This window comes from Rattus norvegicus, chromosome X (genome assembly GCF_021556685.1).
Source record: "Rattus norvegicus strain SHRSP/BbbUtx chromosome X, alternate assembly SHRSP_T2T, whole genome shotgun sequence".
NCBI classification, from domain to species: domain Eukaryota; kingdom Metazoa; phylum Chordata; class Mammalia; order Rodentia; family Muridae; genus Rattus; species Rattus norvegicus.
This window is the reverse complement of record NC_141554.1, coordinates 30,945,175-30,970,841: the sequence shown is the minus strand read 5'-3', so window position 1 is coordinate 30,970,841 and position 25,667 is coordinate 30,945,175. Positions and strand designations below refer to the sequence as shown.

Sequence of the window (25,667 nt, the reverse complement as noted above, 5' to 3'; positions counted from 1 at the left end):
ACCTTAACAAGTCAGTCTCACTGTAGACTGGGGAACTGCCCTAGAAGGGAAGCTGCTGCAGAAAGCCTAGGATGTCCTGATAAAGATTACAAGCTGAGCTCTGTAGGTGGCATGGAGCCACTAGGTGCCAGGAACTAGGGAGGATGTGTCCTCAGCAGATCGGCTTTGCAAAAGAGACCCTGGGATGCAGAGAAAGTGGATAGCAGACAGGGGAGGTGTGAGCAGGAGGGAGCCATTTGGCAAGCAGAACAGAAAATCAGCAATCTTGAGGTAGATCTAAATGGGAATAGGTATGGTGGGGCCAGGGTCTTAGATATCACTATGAAGTCAATCACTTAGTCTCTGACACAGGATTTAATGAATAATATGTCCACTGTATTCTATGGGAAAATTACTTGCAGGGACAACTAGGTTTCCTCTGTGAACATTTCTTATCATTCCACCCACTACAGTGGCTTTCCTTTAAAGTGTTCTGAAAGACAGAGCTTTCCCCTGCTCTAGTCTCCTAAAGGGCAGGAACATAATTGTTGGTCTCTGTTTCACAGTGTCTCCAGCAGAGGTTCAACACACAAATGTGTAAATCAATGACTCAATGATAGTGTTCCTAGGCTAGATTTAGACTCCCTCTAGAATAAAGGATTCCATCCCCCCAATAAAAGGCACTGATGAAGGGACTGACTGTCATTCTGTTCAAAATCAACTCATATGAATTGTATTTTTGTTGGGGGGGAGGGGTGTTTTATATTAAATCCCCAGAGCAGGACAATAGACAACAAAATTTGACTCAAAACATCTGGAGGCCAGACCTCTGTTCAACTCTATGAGGCTGCCTGATAACAAATTCCCTTTTAAAACTGCAAAGAAGCTGGAATGCTACACTTGAAAGAATGTAGTAAATACTTTATATCACACAAACTACTTCCAACTCAGGAGTGTGGAACCAAGCCATATAGCCCAGACATTCTGGCAGACCCTATGGGATCCAGAAGGTCATTAGCAGCCATACTGAACCCCTTTAAAAGCTACAGTAAATAACATATCTGTAGAAATCCAAGCAGCCTAGCAAGCTCTCAGGCTGGCATGCAGGTATTAGGCCATAGCCAATCAAGCCTGGCTGTGCACATAGGATTCAAGCTATTTCCCTCAGGGGGTAGAGTTTTGGTGCTTGTCCAAAAAGAGTTCAATATTATCATCAAAGGGAACTGTCAGGTAAACTGAACCTGCTAATGAGCTCAACTAGTTGGCCACCTGTACCACTGGAATAATGCTTATCAGAACTGCATGCTGAGTTCCTTTGTTGGCACAAACCTTGTGTGCTCAAGGTCCACCTCATGGTGGGAGAGGGAACATGAAAGAGCTAAGCAGTTATCTTGAGATCCAGAAGGCAAAGAAGGCCAAAGGTTCATGCTTCTCTGGCTTTGAGAGGTGACCTAGCATTTCCATCATTCAGAATGAGGATACAAGGGAGGCCTTTTTTTCTGTATCTTCCAAAGCATCCTGGGGCTTTAATTCCCAAAATGAAATGATATCAAAATATCCCATCCTTGTATGCATTCATATTATCCTTTCCAAGGATAGGCTGCCTCACCAATTGCCCAGAAAGTCTTGATCCCAAAGTTCTGTGTTCTGAGAGTTCACTGAAAAACTATTGCCTTCAAATGTCTCTCATGTCTGTGCATCATGAAGAGGTCTTGTTCCCCAGGACCTAGTGTGTACCCCAGAGTGTTCTGTGACAAATGGGGGGCTGTAAGAAAGAAGTGAAAATAAATGGATGGATGGATGGAAAGAAGGATGGACTGACAGACCTAAAGATAGAAAAGGAGCAATGAAAGGGTATAGAAATAGAAATGATTCTGAAAAGTCATGCTCTACATACATTGCCTACAAACATTTCCCCCACAATGTCAGCTAACTCAGCAGCAGTCATAAATAAATATTGTACCACACTGCCAGTTTGAACTTCAGTGGATGCAGAAATCAGGACAAAAATGAATGAAGGATGTCAGACTTCTTGGAACCTAAATGATGAAACCACAGAGATGCTCAAAATTGAACATAAACAAATTTTCAAAAAAAGCAAAGAATTATCCTGAAGCTAACTCAGAGACCACCAAAGCTGCCAGATCATTCTACTACCAGCCCAAGAATGATGATTTTTTTTCTGGGTTTCAGAATCAAGGCTTTTGCAGAGCTATGTGGGTAATGCAAAGTGGGGTCTCAAGCCAAAGACTAGACATTGGCCTTAAGATTTTTATGGAATTAACCTTGCCAGACTTGCCTAGGATCTGCCAACTCCTTCCTTTCCTGCTTCTTTCTCTACCATAAACCTATCACACCAGTATACTTAAGAAGCACACAGCTTGTTTGGTTCTACAGGTTCAGAGATGGGAAGGAATTTTGCCTTAAGAATGAATCACACAAATCTCAGTCAAATCTGATTTAGATACTATTTAGAAGAAACTTTAGGCATCAGATGTTCAAGTTGATGCTGGAATGAGTTCAGAATTCATTCTACTAAATTGGAGACTTTACTAAAATTATTTTTTTACTACATTTACTAAATCATCTACTAAAATGGAAAAAAATTGTAAGAAGGACATGAATTTTGAGGGGCTAAGGGTAGAATGCTATATGAACTAAACTATGTACCACAAAAAGGTCATGTTAAAGCCCTAATCTAGAAAATGACAGTATTTGAAAATAGGGCCTCTGGAAAGGTATTAAAAATTAAATGTTGTCATAAGGACACGGGACTTAATCTTATAGGGAAGATGTACCTAAAGGTTCTGACAAGACTACAAGCAGTGGCAACAGGATATTGAGTTCAAAGTCAGCCTGGGCTACATAGTAAGATAGTGTCTCAAAAGAAGATGAAGAGGAATCACAGCTTGATTCCCTTGTTGTTAAGACACATTAAGAAGGTAACTGTCTGCAAGCAAAGAAAATGAGTCCATACCAGTAAGAAAATATGCCAGAACATGATCTGGACCTTCTGGTCTCCAGTATTATGAGAAAAGAAATGCTCTCTGTTGAAGGCCCCAAATCAGAGGCATTCTGTAATGAAAGCCAAAGACAATGGAAGAACCCAAGGCCTCAGAAAAAATTGGTAAAACAGGGAGCAAACGTAAGCACTAAACAACAGGTCAAGACGTCAAATCTTAAAAAGACATTGATACCTTTCAGTTTACTAATTACACTAGTACAGTGTTCTTTAAACCGGGGCCACAGTTTTTTTCAAAGAACACTTGACAACATCTGGAGACTTATTTTTCAGTTATCATAAGACCAGCTTGGACCAAGAGCACATGCCTTTAATCCCAGCACTCAGAAGGCAGAAGCATGCAAATCTCTAAAATAAGTATCATCCTAATTTACAGAATGAGTTCCAGGGCAGCCAGGCTACATTTAAAAAATCCTGCATGGAAAAAACAAACAAAAACAAACTGGGCAATGTTCCTGGTATCTAAGAGTGGATATCAGGAAGGATGCCAAACATCCCTAATATATAGAGTATTCCCATCACAGAGAATATTAGGACCCCAAATGCCATATGTAAAAATAAATAAAATATGTATAAGTTTAAAAATATGTAGCAGCTGGTGAGGTGCAAACCATTAATCACAGTACTAGGGAGGCAAAGGCAGGAGAATCTCTGTAAATTCAAGGCCACCCTGGTTTAAAGTTCAAAGACAGCAGGGCTACACAGAGAAACCTAGTCACAAACGAACATGCAAAGCCAAAATTCAAAACAAAATAAAATAAAAAAATCTGTGTGTGTATGGTCATGATTCAACAAATTATGCATACTGAAAATATCATTCATTAGCTGGGCTTGGTGGTACACAACTGTAATCCCAGCTGGGTCTAGATTATCTTAAAACCCTGTCTTAAAAAGTAAGTTATTCATTCAATAATTGCTCTATGTGAGGTTTGCTATGGATGGAGAATACTCAAAATAGAAGTCCTCTAAAATATAGCTGGGATGTTTTGTTGTTGTTCTTGAGAAAGGGTCTCAAGTAGTCCAGGCTAGTCTCAAACACACTATCAAATTGAGGATATCCTTAAACTTCTAATCTTCCTTGCCTCCATTTCCCTAGCATTGCGCTTACCACACATCTAGTTTTATGCTGTGCTGCTATGCTAGGCAAGTATTCTTCCTACTGAGCTATGTCTCCAACTCAGTAACTTTTAAATGATGTTTTAAAAGACACTGTAATAATGTGAGAGTGCTTTTAAGAGAAGATTAGGGACAAATTGCTTGATATACAATCACTTTTTGGTTAACTGTTTCAGGAGTAGAGATCAAGAGAAGACCCCCAAAATCATCTGTAACTGTTGGTCACCACATAGGTACATAGGGAAAAAAAACCAAAACATTTGTTTAAAAAGTTTACCCAGAATACAGCATGGCCACCCCTTTTTTCCATCTCTGAGGGTAAGTGGAGTATGCATGCCCTGGGGGTGCTCTGCCATTGTTACAGTGGGCTGTCAGCAGTTAACTCAGAAGATTTCATTTCAAACTCTGTAATAAAATCCTAAAAACAAACAAACAAAAGATAAGAGCTGGTACACACGAGTAAAAGTCCACTAAGTCAAAAACATTGGCTCATTCTGACTAGTACCATCCCTTCACACAGCCCCCACCACTCTGTAACATTTTACATCTGGCTAACTGTGTGTGAGCCAAGCCAGGTGGACACCTTAGTGTGCAATGACCCCTGCAAGCTGAACACAGAGAAGGGAAATCCTTCCTAAGGAACAACTTGGGCAGCCAGATGGCACGTACCAAGAACACTTGCCAGGTGAGGCGTGCAGGAAGTTTGGGATAAATGATGTTAATAAGCCTCAGGCATGTCACCTTGGCTAAGGATGAGAGCACTAGAGGACCCCACCCTAGGAAAAGCTCCATGAATACTACAAAGTGCTATGCATTTGCTTAACTATTCACTGAAGAAAAGCTATTTGAGATCTTCAGTGCCAGGAGTTAACCTCAAGGAATTTGATTCTACCTGGGAGCAAACAAATAACAAATCCCTACTGCCCAACACATGACACTCACCCTATGGGTGGGGCTTAGACAGCATAAAGGAAGCTGATAGCAGGAAACTTGCTGTTCAACATTAATATAAATATTTTTGTGGTCAGCAGAACATCAGACTCATGTCCTGATCTTCATTTCACGCCTCTGCTCCAAAGAAATAATGCAATGGCATTTATAACTGCTCCACAATTGTTCTTCCTTTACAAGTGACATCATTAACAGTTTCCAAGGTCAAATGTTCCCCGTCCAAACATTTACACACATGGATGTTCATGACAGCACTATTTAAAAAGTGGAAACAACCCCAGTGTCCATCAATAGATGAATGGATAAATAAAACATAACCTACCCATATAATGGAATATTATTCAGCTATACAAGCAAAAGGATTGACCTGGGTTATAATACAGATGAATCCCGAAATCATTATTTTAAAGTAAAACTAATGAAATAAAAGGATGCATACTCTGTTCTGTTCACACGAGAAGTGAAGTACAGTCCAATTCACCAATACATGAAGTAGATTAGTAGCTGCCTAGGGTTGAAGGTAAGGAGGAATGAAGAGTAACTACTTAATAGGTACAGGGTTTTCTTTGAGGCTGGTGAAAATGTCTTGGAACAAGATAAAGGTAATATTTGCACAATACTGTACATGTACTGAATGTTACTGAATTATACAGTTTAAAATGTTAGTGGTTAATTTTGTTTAAATTTTATTTTAAATTTTAGCCTAAATAAATTTTATTTGTGGAAGGAGGAGTAATGAGTATCAGGGGCATTCTAGAACCTACTGATCAGAATATTCTAGAAAGAGGCTGTGTGTGTGTGTGTGTGTGTGTGTGTGTGTATGTGTCTGTGTGTGTGTTTGTGTGTGTGTGTGTGTGTGTGTGCACATGCGTGGGGGATACATGTGTGTTTATATATAATTATTATAAAGTCCCCCCAGGTTAATTGTACTTGTAGCTAGTTAGTATTTGAAAGTAGCAGGTGAGAATGCCTCATGTTTACATAACCTGACAGAAAAACAGAGTGTATTACAGATGAACTAGAGAACCTTTGTCAAGAGCCAGCTTGATTGTTGTAAGTTCTAAACAAGGGCAAACAGTAATGGACTCTTTGCCGAACTAAGCAGGATAGGTAAACCAAGCAGGGTAGGTGAAGCTTCAGCTGCAACCATAATCATTTCAATAGAGAAAGAAAGGGTGGATGGAAGGATGGATGGATGGATGCAACTAGAAGTTGTCCCAAATACCAGTGGTTAGAGATATCATTGGATAGGAAGGCTCACAGGACTGCTGGTGGGTTGACACTGCATTTGTGATTCCCACCATAAAAACAGGCTTCAAGCCTATGACATTGTAATTGTCTTCACAGTGAATAGTTTTTGCTATTGTGTCAGATATCAGGTATTAAATCAGAGGTCCAATGAACGTGACACTGTTTAAATAATTGCACTGGAGTAGTTGCAACGAAGGATCACTAAATTTATTCATTTGTCTTTTTATTGACTAGGCTACAAACAATAACTTTCTCGAGTATCTTCTTTTCCTTGTGTTTAAAAAAATGGTCTATCATTGCAGTAAATATAAGACCTAATTACTAGAAGAATCATGATCTAATACCAGGTATGTCTAACCTGTATTCCACTAGCCACATGCAACTAAAGACAGCTATAAATGTGGCCTAACACAGAACTGAAAACGTACTAAAGCATCATATTTTTTTTTAAAAATGTAACTTAACAGCAGACTTTACAAGTACGAACTTTGCAGATGATGGCAGCATGTCAGAGAATCAAATGTTATACTTCTGTATTATTTTCATCTGTAATTCATCTGTAATTTTTAAACAACTGGTGAGGACAATTTTCACTTAAAATGCAATCATTAATAGAAGAATTTAACTTTCATGTGGATCTGTTCTTTGGAAGAGAAAACTCTCTCTCTCTCTCTCTCTGTCTGACACACACACACACACACACACACACACACACACACACACACACACACACACACCTATACCTCCTACCTTTGCAAATATTAAATATTGCTGGCAAACAACTTCAGCAAAACCAATGTCAGTAACTCATATGCCTGAAGTGTCATTATCTCATAGGCTTGCTTCATGGAAAACTTCCTGATTTCCATTTATTTTAGTAGTTTGGATTATGCTGAAGCCCCTTCATTAACTCAGGGTGGAAGACACAATCAACCCAATACCAGTGAGACCTAAAACAACCACAGAAAAGACATAAAAGGCTGAAAGGCACATTCATCCCTTCTGTAAAGTGATCAGTGAATATCTCACCACCGACAGAAGTCCTAATTATCCAAGCTACAAGCTTGTCAAGCATTTTTCCCCATCGGTCTCATGAGGCATGAAGGTAGAAGAAAAACAGTTAACTCCTGTTTCTCACCACCAGTTTGGGTTAACTTACATGGTTTTAGAACTATAAAATCAGACAGAAATGGATTTGGTTCCTGAAATAAAATGTAGTTTCCTGCAAATAGTAAGTGGCCAGTAACCATTCCTAAAAAGATGAGAAAGAAGCACTATGTGTCTCTAAGTGACAAGAGAAAATGGTCACATCTGAACGAAATGTAGACTTTGAGTTTCATCAAATATTGACTGAACTGGCACAAGCTTGAGAGTTGAGACTCTGACAATAAGTCAGGGGAAAAAAATCAGTTACCAGTTTATGTAAAACATTATAGCCATCTTTTATTTTAAAGAGGGAACTGTGTGATAAATACAATAACAAAAAATAGAACAAAAAATAATTTCATTAGTAACTTTAGAAGCATAAGAAGTATGTGTGTTCATATTTTAACATTCAAGGTATGACGTATTTCTAAAACCCCACGGTAGAGCTGAGCTTTGGAAGTTGTTCAAACAAGAATTGTTGGTTAAGGCCACTGCAGGGGCACTTGAAATTCAAAAGCTACTCTGTCCTTCTCTTATAACTGCATATGAATGCAAGAAGCTATTCTTGGTAATCCTTGACATTTTTGTCAATATGCCATGTACATGGTGACATTTTGGAGGTTTATGATATGGGCTGGAGAGAAGGGAAGGCTGGTTTCTGGTGTCTTGGCTTTTAATACTAAGATTAACAAGATGACAATCTTAGGTTAACCTGGATCAGGTCAATCACAGAATGATTTATCTTGAATGCCTTTTGAATAAATATATGTATAGCAAATAAAACGAGCCCATAGTACTTCTGAAGAAAAGTTAATGTACTTGTAGAGATAAACTCTGTAGAGGTGATCACCAGAGTCTCAAGCACCATTGTTTCAGACTCTTAATCATTCTGTCCATTAGCAAGTAATCACCAATTTTAAATAATAATAAAACTTTCTAAGCACCATTACCTAGAACATGTCCATTCATAAAGTGTTTGGATCTCCTCTATAGATACCGTTTTTAAATACATAACTATACATGTAGTAAAACAGTAAGAACATAATATATGCACTACCCTACATTTTCCATCACACAACATTTCTTGTAGGTCCAGCAGCAGAGCTGAGAATAATACAGAGAAAAAGTCAGCTCCTTCGTGTTGATCAAACCACTATGAACGACCATCCATTTTGACAGGACCTGATATTGCCCAAGCTGACATGGGATCTGAGAGAGGGTCGCAAGAAAGATGAAGTATACACATGACCAAAGCACAGCATCCAGGGACTTAAGAAAATACATGTCTGGGAACATTGCCACTTCCTTTTTGCCCTCAGCCATCACTGTCTGATTTTAAGAAAAAAAAACATCTCCTAACTAGTTCTCTAGTGTTAGCTCCTACCACCGTAGTCTTCTAAACAGTGAGAAAACCTCAAGTAAAATGTTAACTCAATAGAATGACTTCCTAGCTTATTTAGAATCAGACCCACAGTCCATGTCAATAGATTACAAATATCACCTTCCAATTGGCCTCTTGTTCTTCACTTCAACCTCTATGGGTCTTTCTCCCTTAAAGGCTCTTTAGCAAGATGATAGGATCCCATCTGGCCTTCTGCAAGAATTAGCTCAAAGGCCACTGCCTGAATCTCTGAATCTGGAGAGGCTTTTCCTGATGTCCTCCATAAAATGGCTACCTATATCTTTTACGATCCCCACCAACACCCCTCAAACAGAATTTTCACCTTAGAAGATAATTATATATTCACTATGGCTCTTTACAACCACTACTGTACGTTCCATATGGACAAAATAGAACTACTCGATCTCTACTTTGTAGACACTAGAGATGGCTCATTCTTTGTCATGAAAGGCCTTCTTGGGCTTGGTAGGATGCTGAGCAATGTTACTGGCTTCCAACCCACTACATGACCTTAGCCCATACTATCCCCACCCACCACCATGCTATGACAGCCAAAAATGTTTTCAGCCATTGCCAAATGTCCCCTGGAAGGCAAAAATTATCCCTGGCTGAGAACCACCACTTTCAATGGAATTTGTGAACCTAAGGGTGAAGATATTTTACAACTTTGGCCACATGCTGCTAGAAAAATATCTAAGCTTACAGTGACATTAACTCTTCCTTGTTTTCCACTGCTTCTCTCTAACCCTGTCAAACCTAATAACACATTCTTTGAGCTACAAGAAGATGTGGGCTGAAGATCCTGACCTTACATAAAATCTGATTCTTAAAAAATGTCTGGGATCATAGCTTAATTGGTAAATTGCTTACTTTGCACACAAGATAACCTGACTTCAATCCCTAGAATCTATAAAAAAAAAGGCAGATATAGTGATTTGTACATGTGATCAGAAACATGGGAAATCTGAATCATACACAGCCAGCTTAGTCCACTTGGTGAGCATTTGGTCAGTGAGAGAATCTATCTTAAATACACACACACACACACACACACACACACACACACACACACACAGCACTCACATGTGCACACACACATACACACACACACACACACACACACACGATGTTGATGGTATCTGAGAAACAGAATCCTGAGTTTGTTCTCTGACTTGCACATGAACACATATGCACCTACACATCCATGAGAACACCCTCCCCCCACATATACACACAGACACAAATAAAAAGTGACCATAGGATCAATAAAATATAGAACCTGTTCTACAGTAACACTGACTTAAGTTTCTATACCATCTTGCTGAATCCTCCAAAACACTTAGAAAGCAAAATAATCTACTACATTTTGTAGAAGAGGCAACAGTATCAGAAAGCCCACAACAAATTATAGAACCAGGGACTTGGAAAAGCTGTCCCATGTTTACAGTCAGTTCATATGATTAGTGATATGATGTAAAGTTCCTGTCTATCCTGGTTCTGGCCACTCATTCAAATGTTAATTTAAAAAGAAATAAACTGCATAATACAATTTTCAAAGGTTCATCACCAAAATGCAGGGAGTAGGGGGACAATGCTGATTCTTTTCTTTTTTTTTCTTGGATATTTTTATTTACATTTCAAATGTTATTCCCTTTCCTGGTTTCCCGTCCATAAGCCCCCTATCCCATCCCCCTACCCCCCCCCCCCCAACCACCTAAGAATGCTGATTCCTAAAGGAGGCCCAAATACCAATTTTGATCCCCTATTCACACTATTCTCCTTCTGAATAATCCGAATCCTGTCATGTAACCCGATACCACTTCAACTTTCTTAAAACAAACAGAAATATGAGTGAGCTATTCTACAAGATCAATGGCTCTGAGTAAAGCTAGCTGCGGCAGTAATGATTACCAGGCTGTTGCATAGTATTGTTCTCCTCTTACAGTTGGCAAAGCTCCTAAGCAATATTAACATGTGGCTTCTTGGCACCTTGCCCTGACAATTGTATGGACATTTTATGCAGCCCCAAAATACTTTTGCATGGTAAGAGGTTGCCAAATATAATCTATATAGTCTGATCTCTTCAACTACAAAGTCAAGGTGGCTATCTGAATTTTAAAATGATTTCCCCTTAAAAATTGTTTATAGGGGCTGGAGAGATGGCTCAGTGGTTAAGAGCACTGGCTGTTCTTCCAGAGGTCCTGAGTTCAATTCCCAGCGACCACATGGTGGCTCACAACCATCTGTAATGGTAATCAGATGCCCTCTTCTGGTGTGTCTGAGGACAGCTACAGTGTACTCATAAAGATATAATAAACAATTCTTTAAAAAACATTGCTTGTAAAAAACTTTACTGTATATAGCCATCATACAATAAACTCTTCCTATTTCATGTATAAAACTCCATGATTTTAGTAAATTTGCTGAGTTGTACAACATACATTTCAATCTTAGGATATTATCCAATAAGATACCTCTTGCCTTTTTGCCAAAACCAGATTTTTTCACTTCCAGATGCAGACACCATTAATCCATTTTCCACCTCTACAAATTTCTAGTTTCTGGATACAGCAGTAATCACATTATACAATCTGTTGACTTTACCTCACATTGTTTCACTAAGCTTCAGGTTTCTAAGTTGGTCTAATAATTTCCCTATTCATGTGAAAACTATCCTGTACTTGGGATTGTACCCCACTGTTTTAAGTTGTGTTTGGAAATCACAAAAAAGGTTTAATGACTCACTGTAGAATTAATCTTTTCTGATATCTCTAGGCTGATGATAGTTAAGTACAGGAACATATACTCATTTAGCAACAAAGTAGATTTGGGCTTGCAGAAGTCTGCGATCTTCCTAAAAGTATATACAAACTTTCCACATGCTGCCACCTTTATCTGAAAAGCATCACTCCCTTATATCTGATTTCCCAAGCTCCATGATTCCAAAAGTCCATGAAGTCTCAAAGCAAGATTGTTTGGTGTGTGAGGGAGAAGGGGGGTGGATTATAGGCACAGAAAAGGGAAATTGGTAGAAACACTGGTAAAATTCAAATATCTAGAGTTCGCCTATCATTAATCTGGATAGAGACTGGCATTGAATCACAGTTTCATCAAAGCTACTATGATAATATTAGAAGTTAAAAATAGGGAAGCTACCCAAATTTTATAACTCATCTATAACGCTAAAATATTCCAAAAGTGTGTCAAAACAAATAAACCAGAAAGCATTTTTGGACCTACATTTAGAAGCATTACCCTTCTAAGGGAAACATGAAACAAAAAACAGAACAAGGAAGGAAGGAAGGAAAAGAGTTGTACACAGAAGCATTACAATTACAGTACTTCATCCTAAGTATCACAAGCAATCAAAATGCTTAAAAATAAGGGAAACAAGTGTCAGTATATGTACTTGGTGTCAGACTACGGCCCCAGTAAAAATGTAATGAAGATTTGGGGCTATAGTTGTATACAACTTTAATTCAAGCACTAGGGAGGCAAAGGCAGGTGGATCTCTGTGATTTTTAAGCCCAGCCTGGTCTACAGAAGTCAAGGCTACACAAAGAAACGCTCTCTTCAAACAAACAAACAAACAAACAAGTCATAAAGAAAACTACAGGACACATTGTGTAGAAAATATAAATGAATATACCTGTGTGGGCTAGTGGGCTGAGAAAGAAAAAGACATTAACTGACTTAAAGTTAAGGAGACATTTCTAATTTTGCACGAGAAAAAGTACTGAGGGTAGATAATCCAGAGGCATAGTTCATCTATCCATACACCTTAGCAAGGGAATAAATAGTCCTTCAGTTTTCCTAACTTCAACTTCACAAGCAGTTCCTTCCTAACACAATGGTAATAGAACAGCTGCTTAGCCCCACAGGACATTATTTAGCTCCACATCACCTTATGGGGGTGAAGGACTTCTCTTCAACTATTCCTGCCTCATTCCTCACATCCCTGCTCAACTGGAAAGATTTGGGTCATGAAATTCTGTGTTAGCCAATTGTAAACTTTTATGCTAAATGTTTGGCATAGTTCATTCTCAAGCACTATCAATATTTAGGCTAGGTCACTTTTGTTATGAGGACTATCATATGCATTTTAGACTATCTAGCACCCTCCTTTGCCTCCACCTACTATATGCTCTCCCCCTGTTGTAGCAGCCAAAATGTCTCCAAATACTGTTAGATATCCTGTGAAAAACAAGAGCCTCCCCTATTTGAAATCTAGTATCTAAGAGCAACTGGGATTTTAACAAGAGCTAAAGATGGATCCCATCCTGAGTCAAGATAAAAAGAGGCCAGTCTAACAAAATAGAGGCACTGACATCTTTGTAAGAAGGAATTGCTCTTAAGTACTCTAGAACACATGAGAAAAACTCAATAAAATATAGAAATATAAAATGACAGCTACAAATCAATAAAACTTGTCCCCAAAAGCATGATCACATTCAATATTTATGAAGGAATGCTACTATATGTCAGGTACTATGTAGACAAAGCAGAATAATGTATGGATGAGTTTAAGGAAAGGAGATTAAACCAACAACAACATATTTTTGCTTAGTTCATTCAATCCCCAATTTCCTTTTCCTAACTTTTCATTTTGAAAAAGATCCACAGGAATATTATAAAGAATTGTCTAGGGGCAACCTCATAAGTCATTTATGAGATGATACACATGGAAAACTGATTAGTGGTTGACTGGCTTTGAGGGAGACAGGAAATGGCTGCTAATGAACATATGGTTTCTTTGGGGAGGGGTAACAAATATTAGTGGCTGACAACCTCATGAATAGACTAAAGTCACTAAGTTGTACCCCTTTAAAATGGGTTATCTTATAGTATATGAATTAAATCTCAAAGGTTTAAAACTAAGCAATAGACAGACTAATTATTTAAAAAGACAAATTGGGTCAACTCCACATTCTGAGACATAGAGTTTTGGAAGGTCAAAATAGACATGAGGTTACATGCACGGCCAAGCTCCAGGTAGGAGTTCTCTCACCTGGTAAGAATGAGGCTGATATTTAGGAGCTGTTCAGGATGTCCTGTCTGGCCCACCCACCAACACTGCACAGCTAGCCATCTGGGGGTGGTACAGACAGCCTGGCTGTACTCCTCGTTCTCTGCATCAACATTCCTCTCATCTTCTTCCCACTCTTTCCCTGAGCCCCTTCCATTTAAAGAAATAGAGAATTTTCCAGATGAAAACCAGTGGGAATCCCACAGCCCATAGGCAGCCTTTTGAGATGTGTGTGCTTGTTCTGCATTTTTTCAAGACCTGAGCAAATGCAGAAGCAGCCCCTTTGACTGCTTTTCTGTGCATTTAAGTGGGAACTCAATGGGTCAGAGCATCATTGGCAGCAGATACCATACATAAGTGTACATACATGCACAGTCACACATTCAACATAGGGAACCATCTCAGCTCGAGGTTGCTACAAACAATGAAGTATAAATACATTCATTTTCCTCTGTGCCACTGTATATACAGATATACCATAAATACCTATCAATTGAGATTACTCTAATAGAGCGATATGCATTCAATATATTTCTGAAAGTTTGAAGTGCTGGTTCAAGGATTTTCAGATGCTTATGTAGAACGTCTGTTCTTCATGGAAATAGAGAAACAAGTCAGTCCTCAATGGTCTTACCTGCTTACATATAGTATCACAGGAGCTAGCAATCTGCTGAAATAAAAATGCAGTCATCAAAGCATGGTCACCAAGAAGTATTGTCTATGCGAAAGGCATGTGATAATGTCTGAAAAAATTCTGATCACCAAAATTGAGTTTAGGAAGGAATCATTACCAGTATCTAGATCTAATAAATAGAGGCCTGAGATAATGCTAACTATGCTGTGCTACAACCTCTAAACAAATAACTCTCTGTCCCCAAACACCAAGATTACTATAGCAGAGAAACCCTAGTCTAGTAACACTTTCATGATCAGGATAACTTTGAGGACTCTAAGTCATTTAAGTGACCCAACAGGTTTCTCCCTTATAACTATATTATTGAATACACAAAGTGGTAAGAATGAAGGCTTCCAAGAATGACTAAAAGAAGTCCTTCATGTTAGTCCAGAGTACCCCAGCTCCTCAGAAAACTGCAGCAAGAAGTCTGAAATCCCTGATCATGTCACTGAAATAACTTAGGGCATTATCAAAACCCTTTGCACTTACTGTTTTCCTCCCATATTCTCCAATAGGAGCCTTGCCTTTTCATGACCTAGGATTCCAGATCTCTCTAGTGCAGGACCATCATCACCGGAAAAAGCCTCTAATAGTCTCTAATCTTCCAATACTGTCAGATAGCCAACCTGCCCACCACTCCTATTTGAACAGTCTAGCACAGTGGACAACATAAGACTCCACACTCAAGCTACCACAAGCTACACAAAAGGTGGATCCTGGAGCAGAACTGGTGGAAAATGCATAGCACCTGCTTCTTCACTGGCATATGACAAATGAGAGGCTGTTTTCCAAAACAGCAAGCTGACTGCATACTTCTATTCTCCACAAGACACAAAGCATGGGAATACAGTAGTTATATTTATTGATGCTGTGACAAACGACCAAAAACCAAGGGGCTTCAACTAAAACAAGTGAATTATATCTCATAGCATCTGTTTTGCTGTGCTAGAAGTCTAGGTATGTATAGGGCTGAAGTCCTTTCTGCAGGCTCCAGGAAAGTATCCTATATTTGCCTTTTCCAGTTTCTAAAGGCTGTCTGTATTTCTTAGTTCGTGGCCATGTGCTTTCACTGTCGTATCTTCACATCTCTCTTATCCTCATCTTTCTGCTCCCTCTAGTAATCTCCATAGTGATGCTGGGCCCACCCAGATAAGGCAGGATCATCTCCCTATCACAGGATCCTTAACAGAATTGTATCTGGGAAATTTATCTTGCTATGAAAGGTAACTTATTAACAGAGAATAAGACATTAATATATCTGTCTTTAAGGGATCATGATACCTCTGAGGGGAATCAACATCAAGCAACAATGAAAGCAAGATAAAATAACCAGTGAGCCCAGCACAGTACAAAGGGCATAAAATTTAGCCAATTCAGGGGAGGGTCAAGTATCCTATTCTTCATTGACTGTGCCTCCCACTGGCCTCAGTTTAATCACATGTTCATATACACCTCCAACTATGATGGGCTTCTGATGAAAGCATATACGCAAATGTTTGGCACATGATACATATTTAGCATATGTCTACCATATTCACAGACCCAGGGGGTAGGGTTTGACGCAATTATAGGTGTTTGCTTGACGCTAACAAGCCCCTGAGATGTCTCCAGCAGTGCGAAAAAAAGGCATGGAATCCAATGGAGAGAAACCTTACTGCATCATGAGGTCTTACTGAGAAAAAATAAAGACATGAGTGCAGCAATTAGAGTCCTGAAACTTGGGGAAAAATGCCAAAGAGAAAGAAGCTGTGCAACATGCCCCATGGAACAGATGAGCAACTGAATGAACAGAGGTAGAATACTTAAAATGGGCGTGGACTGAGTGGATAAGTTGCATGCTAGAAAAAGCAATGGGTCAAGGGTCAGAAGAGCCCATGTCCTTCTAACTATGGATAGAACACACCACTTGGCTGGGCTCTCAAGTGTGAGGAGTTTGAACAAGATGTTCCTAGCTTTTCCGGCCCCAAGACTGTGGCAATCTCAGCTAGGAATGGTCTGGCCCAAATCTTCAGCCCTTTACATACAACCACGGAGCCAGTCATATCAATTCAGTCTCTCACTTGTTTGGTACATGGTCAGCATTTCCTTGTCTCTAGCATTTTTTTCATGCACTTCTTTATCTTACTCGGTTCTATAAGCACTTGAATATCTTGCCCCAAGACATTGATGAACAAGGATAAAACCCATTCCATATTCAGGAGAGCTCTCCTAGCAGAGAAACTGATGAATACTTTTCTCTCTCTGGTAGTGGAAATAGAAGTCAGTACCAGTTTGGTCTCTCCATGTCCTATGACCCAAATATATCATTAATAAGGTCATACCATAACCAAGAGCAGTGCCATCAGTATCAGACTTTTGGGTGGGGCGTGACTGGAAATCCACTGGCCAACAACTCAAAAAGATAAAAAAGATGACCCATACCTGCATACCTGGCACTATATTTTTTGTTTACTAGTTTATGGTATCTGAAGAGGCCCCAACTACTAAGGTAACTCCATTTAAACTCTTGTGTGTGTGTGTGTGTGTGTGTGTGTGTGTGTGTGTGTGTAAATGTTTCAAGAAGTTTCTACAATAGTAGGTTTTCAAAGGTCTTCAGTGTTAAGTTATCCCTCCCCATATGCCCTCCTTTAACCTGCTCTACCATCCTCTACACCATTTAATCATTTTTCTTCCATATTTTCCTTTCTCCCTTCATTCCATCTGTGTTCAATTCCCTTACCTTAAAATACCTCCTATGACCCCTTAACTAGTTTCCTGGCTTCAACTGTAAACCCTGCGAGGTATTCCCATTCATATGCTATGGGAGTAGCCAACCACCTTCTGGCCGGATTTAAAGCTCATTCTATAAGATAGAATTAATTTCTAGTAGTGTTAACTGAGCCAAAAATACTGTGACTTACTAGATCACAGCCCCTAGGGGGGGAACCTAATACTAAATTGACATAGCATTAAACTGTCCCCTAAGCTCTTATCCAAATACCTATAGATCAAGAGATCTCTCATCCCTCATCAGAGACAGTGGCTTTTGTAGCAGATATCGATTAATACAGAAACTCACAAATGGTTAAGGTACAGAGAATAAGAGACTTCTAGACATGACAGGGCCAAAGGGCCATTGCAAACCTGAACTTGAAGCAGCTGTGACTGCATGCTTAAGCCCTGAACATGAACAAGTAGGCCAAAAATTGTGGCATGGAAAAAGTAGGACCTCATGATGTCCCACCCCTGTTGGCAATTGAGAGGTTTTTATCATGGATAAAAATCTCTGAAAGACTACCCAAGCTTCAGTATATAGTAATCCCATACCCATGCGCATAGAGGCAACACTAAGTGGACTCAGTAAGTTTTTAAAAAGAGAACATATGAAATTAAAAGGGAAAAGTGATGAGGATAGAGGAGGAATTAGAAGGGAAGGAACAGGGACAGAGCAGATCAAAACACATTATATACATGTGTGAAATTCTGAAGAAAATATATACTATAAATAAATAGTGCATGTTAAACAAAAAGAGAACTTTTCTTCCTTTCCTTAGAAGTTATTTTCACCTAAGGAAATGAATTAATCATGGCATTCCCCATGACCTTTATTGCCTTTTCTTTTTTTTAAAAAAAAGTCTATATTTCCTATTTTAAGAAAACGTCAACAACAAAAACAGATTTCCATATATAGTCCCAGCATAAGGTCAAGACTTCATAAATATTTCTTTGTTTTATTAGATTTAGACGCAGACAATTGAGCTTCATAGGATTTAACTTTACTTTTAGTCCATCATATTAATTTTATTGAATTTATTGGAAAGGCAAACATCAGCAGAAGGCCCTGGGCAAGAAGCCAAAAGTCCTACCTCAGGCTTACCAGGTGACCCTGTCATGTCACTTGACCCACAATTTCCTGAAGTGAACCTGCCAGAGATTGTGATACATATTATTTCCACTTCCCAAATCAGAGTGAAAGGAAAGAGAAGGAAACTTGGAGATTTCTAAACATCCGAGAGCTATTTTTGGAAATCAATGACTTTTCCATTTACTTTTCTTAGAGAAATAAAAAAGAGAAGGGAAGAAAAAGAAAAGATATGAGACTAAAAAGTGGTAGTTAACATCGAAATGGATACAAAAGGAGGATTCTTTCCAGGACCTGACCCCTGATGGCTTTTAAAGCCAAAAACTCCCCCGTGTTCATACAAACGCTATCTATAATCTTAAAGAATGAAAAATGGAAAAATCATTAAGTTGTTTATCGGAAAGCTCAACTTAGACAGTTCACATAACCCAGAAATAGACTCCGTGAGGTAAATATAGTCAAGCTCCTATTAATTAATACTGAATAGTGGTTCCAAGAAGGTAGCAGTGTTATCTGGCTCTGTTATAGAAGGCTCCAACTTTGCAAATACCAGAGCCAAGAAATGTTTTCTCCTTAAGGCAAAAGCTTAGAGTCAAATACTTCTGTGTCTTGGGCACATAATAAATTTGTGTGTTCTTTTCCTGTACAAAGAAAAAAAGAAGGATAAGGAGGAGGAGGAGGAAGAAGAAAAAGAGAAAAAGCCTGCTCAGAGAACTTTTAATATACCATAGAATTTTTACATGTGGTACCAGGTCAAATCTCATCTAGTGAACCAATGGCCCTCAACTCTGATGCCATGACATAATCATAGCAGTCCATAATTTACACTCAGCTCTGATCTCAAATATGATTTCACAGCGATTTATTTTTAATTTGGAGAGAGGAATGTGCCAGAGTATGCATGTAGAGGTCAGAGGACAACTTTTGGGAGCCAGTTCTCTCCTTCTACCACACAAGTCCTGGGAAAGTTGCTGAGGTCATCAGGCTTGGCATCAGGCACCTTTAACGACTATCTTGTGGCTCTCAAATGTGATTTTGCCCACTGTTTGTTCTTCATTCTCAGTACTGTATAATGGCACTAGGCTACAAGAAACAAAATGTCCAGTTTCAACACGTGGATCTGTGAACAACGTTATTCAAGAGAACAATGCAGGAAGCACACACATACATACAATTGTTAAAGGCACTAAACTATTTTTTAAAAACAAGCAAAAAAATTTCGCCCTATATTTTCCAAGTATAAGATTTGTAATCAGGGCAGTTTCGATTGGGATATAAACTGAATGTAGATAGATAGACAGATAGACAGACAGAAAGACAGAGAGATGCAGAAAAAAGTTTTAAAAGATTTGTAATCATTTTCTATAAGAAATAACTTTCTATCAGGTGGTCATTGTACACTAAGATAATATATGTAAAATATAAATTCCACATGACTCATTCAAATTAACTTCATGCCATAGAAATGGCAAAATTATTTCCCAACAACATTTATGGATACATTAAGCTCACTATGGAAATCATATCAACAGTTATCTACCCATAAATTAATAAATTTAAACCAAAGAGTAGTTCATAGTTGAACTAAAAAGTTCTGTCAATAAAATATAGACTTTTTTTCATGGACAGGTGTAGCCATATCTGTAAAATTGGTGCCTTACACTCACATGCTCTTCATTACTATTTTAATACTTAGAGGTCTAATAATTCACCAATAAGCTGAACTGGAAATATCTAATGTTATTAAAATAACACTGAAGAGAATTATTTTTACATTCTAGAGGAGATTTTGTTTATATCCTCTGGCAGTCAGTAATTTTTTTACAGCAGTATACTTCATGCTATTAAGGATTTTAATAATTACATATGAAATAATGTCCAAAGTCAACAATTTTCATCTAACCTAGCATATTCATTTATTCCTCCATACTTTTATTTTATTTTTTTGCCTGTTTGGAAGCTATATGATAAATGTCTCTTGAACACCATTTTCCAGTCCTCTGAATGAAACAAGCTTCAAAACCTGTCAGATATACATGGAGAAAACATAGTGCTCTGATATGCAGTTTTGTTCGTATAATAAAAGTTAATTACAACCTTAGAAAATTCCTAGTCACCTATAAAAATTGGCAACCTTGTGTTTTCAAAGAGGAAGAATGACTAGCACACCCTTCAGCAAGCTCCACTGAAATGTTTGTGGCTTGCTGAACATTCCATACATATTTCGTGCAAGGTATTATGGGAGCTGAAGTTCAAGCTGTCCCCAGCTGAATTTTCACTCACTATAAAAACAATGTCTAAGGAAAGTACACACGTTTTTCTTTAAAAAAAAAAGCATAAAATATCCACTTTTGTTCATTCAATCAACACTTAGCACTTAGAAAGAGTACTTTTAAAAACCTGCAATCTAAGTTATATCTGAAATAAGTAAAAAATGTTCAGGAACAAAACAGATTTGTGGAAAGCAAAATCTACAGATGTGAATGAAGATCCTAAAAGATGATTCCTGTGGGACACATGCACCTATATTGCTGGCTATACCATTAAAATAAAATTTTACATTTATGTATTTTATTATAAATCTCATTTGCAGGAAAACCACAACTGTTATATTAGCTGTATGAAGTAGGTCTTCCCCTTTCCTAAGCAAAACACCTTTTTTTTTATCTAGACCAAGTCATGCAATGAAGCACAGCACTTCCCTCGAACTCTTGATCCTCTTGTCTGAGCCTCCCAAGGGATTACAGACATATGCTGCCATGCCCTGCTTTAAACACTATTTTAATTTGTTCATATTTCTATTTGTTTAAGACTTTTATAGACATACAACAACATAAGAACATCATATTTTGAGCTGTTCCACCAATTTCAGCAACATCCAAGGTTTCGTCAAACAGATGAGGCTCTCGCACTTGATTACAACTGGTCACCTGATTTTCAAAATAAGAATTTTTGAATCCATAAAGCTGAGATTGGATTTATGTAGGTTTCTGTCTGTATTCCAAGGTCTGCAAAGGTTAGAGAAAATGTTCAGGAACCATGATTGTTTAGATTTGTGTTACCCTACCTAAACCCATAGAAATCTTCAAAAAAGTTAGCAGTTTCCCTCCTCAAAAGTTTATTTTCAAACAGTGCCATGCAAGCTGCCTTTCCTGTGTAGGTGGGAGGAAGCAGGCACAATGTCACCACACGGGCCTTTTCAAGTCTTGAAATCACTAGGAAGCCTACAGTATTTCCTTTTTGGCATTCAGGACAGGGTGGAGAGAACTTGCTCCACAGAGGACAAGATATCAGATAACCAGTGGAAACACTGGGTTTCAACAGAATTCCCATTTACATACACACACACACACACACACACACACACACACACACACACACACACGCACGCACGCTCGTACGCGCGCGCGTTCTCGTAGTTGACTCAATGGAAGCAGGAGAATCTATTACATGACACTAATTAAATGAAATCTGGTAGTGCATTTAGAAGAATCTGTTTTTACTTGATCAGATTTATTTACACGAACTGAACAACTTCGTGCCCTGTGCATACCATGTACAAAAAGGAAACTTAAATTCAACTCTTGTTTTTCACTTATTCCAAAAGCATATGGGACTAATCATATCCCATTCTGACCACAATACACAAGGCTATTTCAAACAGAATTTTAACTCACTTGATTTTAAAGGCACTAGAGCACCAAAAAAAGTTTATGAACAGTCTCTCCTAACTCCAGAAGGGTTCGGAATACTTTTAATGCCCGTCTGGCACCAGGTTTTGGATGAAAACCAGGCTAAACCCTCCAGGCAGGGAACTCATTCTCTCATTCTCAAAACTGGCGCACACATTGGTGATCCAAGGTGACAGCGCATCTCACATCTGCCAGGGGCTGGGAATCCCTGTCCCGCCAAAGCTGGGGTGGTGGGCCGCTGAAGGCCCGGGGTATTGATGGGCGAGGACACCACAGAAAAAGGAAAAGAGGGCCATCCGTCAGACTCCAGAAAGGAAATTCCAGGGGCCCAGCTCCCAGGCCCTGGACAGCGGGTGACTTGAGGGAATCAATTGAGTGTCCACCCCGCGAGAAGGGGCCAGGAGAAGAGAGGAGTTTATCCTTCTGAAGACTCTAAAGCGGTCGCCTTCCGTCCTCAGCCAAAGTACTGGGTGTAAGGGATGTGCGGTGGAGAAGTACAAATCCTCATCTCAACACCAGGGATACAGGAACTTCTCCCAGACCTAAGGGCCTCCTGTACGCCATCCTCTCCCTGGGCCCAAAGGTTGGAATCGTTACAACCACAAACAGGACTTAGGGACTACAGAAAAGCTCCAATCCTGAGAATAGAAGCGTCCTGATCCCATCTCAACACCTATCCAGATCCGGGGGCCCAGGGATAGGGACACCTAGAGCACTCCTGGCTATTCCACGCTGGGGCTGGACGTATCTCCAGCACATCCTCCGTGGTGGCACTTTCGCTCAATTACGCGGCCCCCGATGGCCCACTTACCGGTCACGGGGATCAATCCACGACGTCTGGCGAGTGTTGTGGTCGATGTAGAAGACCCGGCCGTCATAGTCGCGCGCCTCCTCCCAGCCTGCAGGCAGCGGCAGCTCGGCGCTCTCACGGGCCCGCGGCTGAGGCAGAACCGAGGGCACCGAGGGTGCGGGAACGGCGACGGGGGGCGCTGGCGGTTCCCGCTGGGGCTGAGCAGGAGGCGGTGGCTCCAGCTGGGCCTCTCGCGACTGACCCCGCCGTCGCCGCCGGCCGCCGCTCAACCAAGGCATGACGGCTCGGGCCCCGCCGCCGCCCGGCCGCCCCGCGCGCGCCGCCTCCTCCGCCAGCACTAAGGCCGGGCGCCCGGGGCGCGGGGGCGGCTGCGGGGAGCCGCCCGCCGCACCCGGCGCATCCTCTGCTGGGCGCCCGCGCACCGGCGCCCGACAGGCTTCGTGAGCCGCTAGCTGCGCTGTCCGCTGCGCTGGGATGGCCCAGGAAGGTGCCACGCGCAAAGTCACAGTCCCCAAGTCGGAGCTACAGCCACCTCTATCGGCCGCTCCTCCGCTCCAGAGGCCGGTCCGGCCATCTTCGCTCCACACAGCCCGGTCGGGAGGGCGGGGTGTTCCAAGGCCCCGCCCCCTCCAGGCTCGCCACGCCTCTTCTTGCTGCTCCTCATTCCATCTTCCTCCTAGGCTCCACCTCTGCTCTGGGTCTAGGCTTCCTCCTCCTCCCCCGCCCCTTACTCCGCCTCTCCCCTCTCTCCATTTCCCTCGCAGCTCCTCCTCCATTTCCCTCTCGAGCTCCACCTCTGCTCAGCAACTCTGCCCGCCCTACGTCCTCTCTGGCGGCTCCTCCTCTGCCTGCCTCCTTCGGCTCCTCTCGCCCCTCCTTCTTACCCTCCCTCTTCACACCACCTCCCCCAGCTTCGAGAATCCGCACCGCGGCCTGGACGGGCGCCGCCACGTCAGTCCGCCCCCGGGCCACCTCTGAGAGAAAGGAGAGCCTGGAGGACGGTGCTGCACCCGGACGCAGCCTGCTCAGAACTGACTCCTGGAGAGGGCAGTCACCGCTCTTCACCCGCCCTCAGACCCTAGACGCCTGGGGTCCTCCCCTCTGCGCACCTGGGGGTGGAGGCTGAGCCTTTGGTCTGTTGACTACTCAAAGCTCTAGCCACTGTAAAGTAGGCGAAGCCACAGGAGCCGGCGGAGGAACACCCACCGTCTCCTGGATTGAAACAGGGGACACTACTACGAGAGGATATCTAGGCTGGTAGCAAACTCACAACCTAGCTAGGAGGTCTTCAGGAGATCTACATAGATTCTTTACATTGGACTCCAGAACCCCTCTCTGTGCTCTTTACTCAGTGTCTATGACCCCACAGTTTGAGCGGAGAACCTAGAAAGCTAGTTCTGGCCAGGAAGCCAGGTCACATTCAAACCTAACTGGTAATTTCTGTTCTGCTCACGTCTCACAACGGAGAAACAGAGACCCCAGAGTGAAATCTGGGTATTGCCCTAAATTACCCAGCTATAGACTAGTCTAGTAGAGCATAAAACGCAAGAACATGCCATATTTTTTTTTTTGGTTCTTTTTTTTCGGAGCTGGGGACCGAACCCAGGGCCTTGCGCTTCCTAGGTAAGCGCTCTACCACGGAGCTAAATCCCCAGCCCTACTGAGCTAAATCCCCAGCCCGCCATATTTTTAAGCACAATAACGTAAAAGTATTATGACTTAAGTCTTAACCAGCTGTTGAAGTTCACTGCGCACGGGAAGTCGCTTGGGGGAAACATGCTCTCCGCGCCCTGCAACTCAAAAATGTTCACAGTAGTTTTCATTCCTTGAGTGTTTTTTTTTAATAACCTTCCAATTTTCTCGTAAAAATTGGACTATTGTACAACAGGGAGAATTGTATCTAAAAAGAATGTGAAGATTCAGAGACTGCCAACAAAGGTGTACAAGAAAGGTCTTTCCTATCTACCTCTAAAACACAGAAATTTCTTTGCTCCTCAAGTATTTATTAGTCTCTACAAGACAATAGTGTAGGGGATTCGCTAGCTCCATCATTTTAGTGGTCCATGAATGATTATTAGGTGTCCAAGGAAAGGAGTGGAGGACTGTAAAAACAAATTCAGGCTTCCATCCATACCCGAGGTCCCCAAATTGTGGATTTGACTAGCCAAGGAGAGGGGAAAATGTCCTTTTGTGCAGTGTGTAGTCAGGCTTACTGTGGTTATATTTGTACTGAGCATATACAGAATTCTTTTTTTTTTGCTATTATTCCCTAAACAGTTAAAAAAAACAACCATTTACACAGTATTTTACATTGTAAATATCGTAAAAATGAGGAGCATGTAGGTTCTAGGCAAATATTACTAAACTTTATGTAAAATACCTGAGAGCCAAAGATTTAAGTTGTGGGGAGGGATCCTTTGCAGACATGGAGGCATCTAGTTTGTGATGACGCATGTGTTACAGAATGTCCCTATATGTTGTGTGTCCCTACTGACATTTTTGCTTCAGGTTGCTACCATTCATGACCACTAGACTGCCATTGCCATTTTTCCTCTCCCTTTCTGTAGATCCTAAAATCAGTTGATCACCATATCTGGCTGTTTTGGCAAATTTCATCCCCACCCTCCCAGGCACATTGTCATTTCAAAGTCATACAAATTGGATTACAAATGTGTATATATGGGAATGAAAACAGCCAGTAGAAAAGGAGAAAAGGCAGAGGCCAGATGGAGCAAGAAAGAACCAGATAAAGAG

The 25,667-nt window shown here is 40.7% G+C and overlaps 1 protein-coding gene across 1 annotated transcript in view; it reads right to left on the bottom strand.

The window, feature by feature from the left end:
• Window positions 1-23,493, bottom strand: part of Wwc3 (WWC family member 3) — a 116,094-nt gene extending 92,601 nt beyond the window's left edge. Inside the window, 1 exon segment of the mRNA NM_001427611.1 lies at window positions 22,914-23,493. Coding sequence (NP_001414540.1) covers window positions 22,914-23,191 — 278 coding nt within the window. The 5' untranslated portion in view covers window positions 23,192-23,493.
• Between the last annotated feature and the right edge of the window lie 2,174 nt (window positions 23,494-25,667).